Source organism: Poeciliopsis prolifica, unplaced genomic scaffold, assembly GCF_027474105.1.
Source record: "Poeciliopsis prolifica strain line A6 unplaced genomic scaffold, Auburn_PproV2 SCAFFOLD012, whole genome shotgun sequence".
NCBI classification, from domain to species: Eukaryota; Metazoa; Chordata; class Actinopteri; order Cyprinodontiformes; family Poeciliidae; genus Poeciliopsis; species Poeciliopsis prolifica.
The window spans coordinates 1,345,823-1,352,841 of record NW_026562387.1 but is presented as its reverse complement, the minus strand read 5'-3'; the positions used below and the strand labels follow the sequence as shown (position 1 = coordinate 1,352,841).

At 41.2% G+C, this 7,019-nt stretch overlaps 1 protein-coding gene across 2 annotated transcripts; it reads right to left on the bottom strand.

The window, feature by feature from the left end:
- Positions 1-355: 355 nt before the first annotated feature.
- Positions 356-5,537, bottom strand: aoc1 (amine oxidase copper containing 1). 2 transcript variants are annotated; one of them, XM_055037834.1, is made up of 5 exons: positions 5,422-5,537; positions 3,374-4,912; positions 2,375-2,663; positions 1,942-2,074; positions 356-1,665 (listed from the first exon to the last, which is right to left on the bottom strand). In XM_055037834.1, the coding sequence occupies exons 2-5, from the start codon at positions 4,908-4,910 to the stop codon at positions 1,396-1,398; spliced, it is 2,229 nt and encodes a 742-aa protein (XP_054893809.1). In that variant the 5' UTR covers positions 4,911-4,912; positions 5,422-5,537; the 3' UTR covers positions 356-1,395. The 2 variants fall into 2 exon arrangements, with proteins under 2 accessions (XP_054893809.1, XP_054893810.1); XM_055037835.1 differs by lacking the exon at positions 5,422-5,537 and adding an exon at positions 5,323-5,378.
- Positions 5,538-7,019: the final 1,482 nt, after the last annotated feature.

Below are 7,019 nucleotides of genomic sequence, written 5' to 3'. Positions count from 1 at the left end.
CGATTTTGAAAGAACAGCAATGTAAATGAGATTTCTAATGAATGGTGATGGCTTGTACAATAATGGAGTCACCAAAACATCCCACGGAGATGAAAAAAATCTCACCCTGAGGCTGAATCTACAGAGAAAACCCTGCAGACAATTTTTGTCGTAACAAAATAATGGTGACATCAATGTCACCATTGCCGTGGGGATGTCTTTTGTTACCCGTGTCACCTCTATGGTTCCTGTTCTGGTGCAGTCCATCTACAGACTGCTCTCTCTGACTGTTCCCTCTTTTACTGCGCACACTGTAAAACATCAGCACACACTGATTAAAAAAAAAAAAAAAAAAGGTTGTTTGACTGTGAGAAGCTGTTGGGAGGATTCCTTTATTCCAAAGCACAAAGTGTTTACTCTTCTCACAATCCAGCTGGCTGCTACAAAATCCATCCTAGCCCAACCAATTGGCTCTGTGTTCTGAAGTGTAAAATATCAAAAAAGGCCAACATTTGCCTTGAAATCAGATACAAGGTAGTTCAGTTATTTAATATGCAATCAGATCAAGACAGTTTGATTTGTCATGAAAGTACAACGGTAGGCATACGTGCATACATGAGGGGCAGAGCTGCTGTATGTGCCTTTTATGCTCTCCACAGTAAAACTTTGGTTTCCAGGGGCAACAGCACAACCAGGTGGCATCCTGATGTGTTTGCTCGGAAGCATCCGGAATCGCACTGTTTGCTTTCCAAGCCCTGATGTGTCTCCAGTGAAAACATTCCTGGCATGGGGGCAGGCAGGGTGTCCTCCCTGCCCTCCCCCCCACAACGGAGCGGGTGGAGGGGGCAGCAGGCTTACACCAGGCAGGGCGGATGTGGAGGATCCTGAATCCTGGATGCTCACTGTTGATAAAGCTCATCCATGGAGACCCAAAGTGGGATTAGAATGGTTCCCAAATGTTGACTCATAGCATCTTTTAGCTTCTCATACCATCATGTGTGTACCTTACCCTGCCATAGTTTACAGTACATAACCTAGCAGTAGCAGAATTACAGTACCTGCCTGACAGCAGGTACATTACCCGTTAAATTCAATGGTGAAATAAAGAACATGACAAACTTACAAAGGTGTAGATTAAATTCAACATACAGTGTTCTATCTGTCGATCAAATTTTCCTTTCGAAAAACATTTAGTCAAAAATGTAAAACAAACCCAAAAAAATAATAATGAAAGAGAAAAGAAATAAAACACGTCTCAAGAGTTGTCACATTTTCATGGATTATGAACTGAGAATGTCCATAATCTCAGCTGTATGCTTTCCTGCTCATACAGCACTATAATTTTGATTCCCGTGTTTTTCCTTCAGCATCGACAAACACAGTTTACCGTGTGACACTATGTCGCATTCTATGCTTCTAAACGCCAGCGTAGGTTCCGTTGTAAAAAAATGCCTTGTCTGTCACACAGTGACCTACGACCTCCGGTGTCCACCTCTGAACTTTAGGTTTGCCGTCCTGCCCCGGCCGGACGATGACGGTGCTTTTGGATGCTAGAGAGGGATCTTCGTTGAAGAAGTTGAAGGGTCGGAGGAAGAAGCCCACCGCGTTGCCGGGTGTTGCCGTGTTGGGGATGTCTTCTGAATGAGGGACGTGCAGGAAGCCCACCGTAACCCAGGCAACCAGATCCTACGCACAATGCAGAAAATGCACATTTTTCTCTCTAATAGCCAAGACTAGTTATACTCTCTAGTTATAACTCAGATAACTGATTTTAAGCAATTTGAAAAAGACAAGATGGGATTATGATGTGATGGCTTTGAAACCGAGGATATAACAGAAATACTGAAACCACATCTCAACAAGAACAAGACTCTGCCTTTTAAAGAACAACTTGATGTTTCCACAGCGTTGAATGCATCATGGGAGCAGAAGCATTTTGAAGAGGACCAGAATGTCCATTACTTGGTTGACGATGTCTTCATTGTTGCGGATGTAGTCCTCAAAGGACACTGCAGGCTCCCAGGGGTCGCACTGAGTGAAGATACTGCTGCTGGTGGCTTCACTGTCTCTGTGGCGGGTCACAGCCAGAGGATATCTGGGGAGAGATTATCCAAGATACATGTCTTCTATACATTTCTTCTATATACAGAAGAAATAAGCAGGAATGGGCAGATTAACATTAGTTACCAACCAGGGCAACCAAGGTTTTAGAAAATTACAAGTTCAAAACTTCAGATACATTTTATCACTCCCTTTCCTGGAGTTAAAGACCTTGTTATGAAATGCCAGAGAAATTGCAGTGCAGAAAAAAAGTTGAGTTACAAGACAGATAAACATATCTGCTTCGACATGATACCGATACTTTGAGAACATTGTGATGAAGAATTTGATTTACCTTGACCAACTGATGCCAACTTCCTCTCTCCAGCCTTTAGGAAGGACACTGTGTGCATGGGAATTAAACTGAATTCGATAACCCTTCTGGTGGCCCCACTTGTTTTTCTCACTGGGGTTGTAAAAGTGCACATAGCGAGGGAACTTTTTGCCAAAGCGGAATGCAGCCGATCGCTCCGTCTTGTGCTCCGTCCTGTGAAGTTTGGACTGGACGATGAAATGATTTGGGCTCCATGGATTGGTGAAGTTCACATATTTCAGGTCTATTGTTTCAAAGCTGTTATCTCGACCTGCATCCCAGAAAACACAAGAAGTTTGAGAAAGTTTTGTGTGTCAGGATATGGTGTCTATTGACAACATTTTGTATTCCATGTGACAATTAGGAATCAAAATCAGGAAAATTACCTCATATAACCAAATAGAATCGAGTTTTCACTTACGAAGCACTGATAATGTTCAACAACTGATTCAAGCCTTGCAGTTAAAGGCTTAATTTTCATTAAACAATGGCTCAGAAAGACTCTGGAGACTTCTGGAGTCCTTTATAGTCTAGATGCCGATGAGCTGTATGTCCTAAGCCATGAATATTTTGGGTTCAGGCACTCAGGAATTCTATTTTCACCTTTAAACCCCCTTAAAGTCATAAGGACATTGGTGTCCTCATAGAGCCATTGACTTACATAAGTGTTTTGTTGGAAAATACCAAAAAGCATCATTATTCTACCATCATCTGTCTAACATCTTGGTGAAAAATAATCCAAATTTTGTGCAATTTGAAACATAATTGTTTTTGCAATGAATTATTTAGAACAATATATTGTGTTTGAGACAAATTATACTGAGTAGAAGAGATCAATTTTCAATGTGGGCCTACAATTTCAGAATGATCCATAGACTTCAGTAGTTAGTTATTTGGCTGATTTGTCTCCTGATGTCAAATTTGGGTTCATTAATTATGGAGTTGAATCAAGGCACTTGTTGATTGCTTCATAATACTCACCAACAATATCAAGGTCCACTTTGTAGTGGATGAGGTGAGTGTGCAGGTTGCCCAGCACGTAGTCGTACACTTTTGTACCATAGTGAAGTCCATTAGGTGTGAAGAAAGTGGCATGGATGTATCCGGTAGCACTGACCTTTACCTCCACCACTCCATTAGGGTAAAACAGGAAGTCCCAGATGTAATCATAGTTGTAAACTGTTGAAGTTGTCCGCAAAACCAGCACGGTGTTCTCCAGACCTCCAAAGAAGTTGTATCCTCCTTGAAAGTTGGAGTTAAAATGCCTCCGGAGGGGCATGGCAGTGGTCATTTCAAAAATACACAAAGCATTTTTGTGGAGTGTGGGTTTGTCTGTGTCAAAGTAATGGTAAAGGTCGACAAAGGTGGCGATCTCTGGGCAGTCAATTCCAGGCGCCAGTTCATAAGTTGAGGTTCCCATTGCCCAGCCTGCGTCGATGTACTTTGTTTGCATGGCAGCAGGAGTATCCCCAGCGTAGAAGGCTATAGCTTCCTGAAGACTGATCTCATAAGCGATCCTCTCTCCATTAAAGCGAAGGTCAAAGACTTGAAGGCCAGCAGACGAGCGAACTCTGTAGGCGAAGGACCACCCAGCGTACTCAACAAAGTTACGATCTATGGAGTAGCGATGTCCCTGGGGCTCAACAAGCTTTGGCCCATGAATATTAGTTGGTGTGTTACTGTGACCTCGAGGGATGTATGTAGAGTAAAGGTCTTCATCGTTGTGATCTGGCAGTTTCAGCTTCTCCACTTCTCCCGATTCATACTTCTCTACCAGCTCCTCAACACTGTCAAAATACATGCTGTTGTACCAGACCTTCTCAACCACCCACTTTTCTGGATCTAGATCCCGATGGTTGACCAATACTTCAAATCCTATTGGATGAATGAAATAACCTTCTACAAACTTCTGCAGCATGATCCATGTCCTTCTTTCACCTGGAGCAAGGCCTCGGGGAGCGATGTCTGAGAACGTCAGGCAGCGGTTGGAGCAGTTTGTGTAAGAAAAGCCTCCTGTAGTCTCAAAAAGAAGCTTGTAAGCTTGAACTGCAATCTTCTTCAGGAGGTTTTCAATGTGGTCATACTCAACAACGGTGATCGGCCGGGACTCAAATTGGACCGGTTTCTTTCCCTTAAAGGTTCTGACTTCGTGAGACCTTGGGGATGGAAGCGGTCCCACAATGTACTCTGTGATGTTCGGTGTGGTCTGGTTCCCAAACTGGATGATCGCTCGAGCTTGGCGGGGGGGTCTGGCCTGACCGCGGTCCAGTGCTCTCAGGGCCTCATGTTTCTTCGGCAAGTGGAGTTCTATCAGTAGGATACTGTTTTTCTTCAGAATTGTACTTCGAGGATCTGTCAGTTTCATCTCTGGAATGCCGTGCAGGTAGGATCGGACGGCTTTCATCTCCTGCACAGTGAGGTCGGCAAACATTGGGGCACCATGGTGAGCCCACTCTCTGGTTCTGGCAGCACTGAAGGCAACCAAACAGGCCAGCTGCAGCATGCAGAGAACCTTCATGGCTGAAATACAATAAGAAAATGACATCCTGAATCCATGAACATCTTGCCATACTCAAACGTTTAATTGTAGCAAATTTATTTTCACTCACATTCAGTTCAGATCATCATTATTGCAAAAATTTCTAACTGCCTAATTTATGTACTTCATTTCAGAATTAGCATAATCCTTACCCCATTATTTTAACTGGTTTTCAATGTCAGTCTGTCCCTCTAACAGAACGCAAACAGTATTGTCCAGAGTACTAAAGACGTCTCGGCCAACTTTGTCCTGACTGTCTATCGCAAACAGCAGCAGGACAACTACTCACTTTACTCTACTACTAAGTCTGTATATTTTTTCTCAGTTTTCAAGGTGCAAAACCCTTTCAGCTTTGGTCTCAGGATGAGCTCATACAATAGCCTTCATGTACCTTTGACATGCAGATGTAGAAATGTGACCCATGCAGTGTTAAAAAAATATATATATATATTACTTGCAGTGTTAAAAAATATATATATATATATATTACTTGCAGTTTTCCCTCAATTGCTGTAGGACAGGTTTGTCCAGTTGTCCAGGTTCAGCAGCTGTTCGGAAGTCTGTGGTCCAGTTGAGAAGCAAAGCTGATTGTCTGTCTGCAGCCCTTCTTGGCCAAGACTTCGAGTGATTGATTTGCAGATGGTCGTAAAATATGACGAAATACTTAATAAGCGTCCAAAAGGCACCATAAGCATGAAACGGTCTTCTTTCAGGAGCAAAAAAAAAAAAGAATATTTGAAAGATGGATGGAAGAAATAATTTAACACAGTTAAATTATAAATCAATTCAAAAATACTTTTTTCATCCCAAATGGAAATTAATTGTTATTTTGCTTGGGAAAACATGTGTCCTGAAGCAGATCAGTAATATTCCAATAAGAACAATCTTTTGCACCTTTTTTTTCTTTTCATTTTGATCATTTATGACAAACAATAACAAGTACAAAAACAACACTCAGCGTGCAGCATCATGCTGACACATCACAATCATCAGCAGACCTGCAAAACAGACTCATAAGAAAAAACTGAGAACACTTACACGTTTGAGAAAGTCCAGTTGTGTGTGCATCCAGGTTATTAGGCTAGAATTTCCCAGTGCAAATGATGTAAGACATGAAGCCAATAAGTTAGTCAAACACTTAAGTAAAAAAAGGTCAGGATATATAATCTATTATATATTCTCATATCCCTTTCCAAATTATTCTTAACCCATGCCTACGCTTTTGTGACGTGGCTGTAGAGGTATTCATTGATAATTGTTCATTGATTTCTAAAGACAGGCCACTTAGAGATTCCATGAATATATAAAACTGGTTAAACTTCTCAACCTGTACAAAGCTATTTTGATTTTTGAGTATTTGACGTGTGAACATTTTTTTCAATTCATGGCTTCAGACAGGATTTTGGTGTCACATATTATTAAAGACTTTATTTGATATAATGCTCTTTGAGATTGAAATTGACCTGGTTTTAAGATATGTGATTTGTTGAGGTTCTTACAAATGGGGTTAATTGTCCTTTAATGCATGATCCATGAAGTAATTTCCTGCAACATTTTCAATGTGGTTGTATCATGGATGGTCCGTCTGGCCCAGGGGCAAACTGTCGTAACTGAACCTTGGCTCATTGCTTTCATTTTATGACCCTCCAGTAAAAGAAAAAAAAAGCAAATTTAAGTTAACCATTAAATATTTTTATCTGCAGATATGATAAAGGAATTGTTCAGAACAGGTGAACATTAGCAGATTTACTGTACTTTGTCTTTAGCTGTTTGTATTTTTTCCCATGTAACTGAGACTTCCAACATTTCCATTTTTCATTCTGTGATGGATGAAACAACCAATTCATCAGGTGAACTGACTCAACAGCTTCTTGAAAAAGTTACTCAGTTAATCACATGGAGGCATGTGAAAACTTTTAGACATCTAAAAATGTCTTCTGAAATTGAAATGGAGCACTAAAATGATGAACAGAGCAGATTTACAGTAGGTTGCTGGTTGAAACCTACTCAGTACATCTTAGTGGTCAGAGGGTCCATTGTTCTGATGCCTAGTTTATGCCAGACTGGTTCAGGGCAGTAGCTCACCAT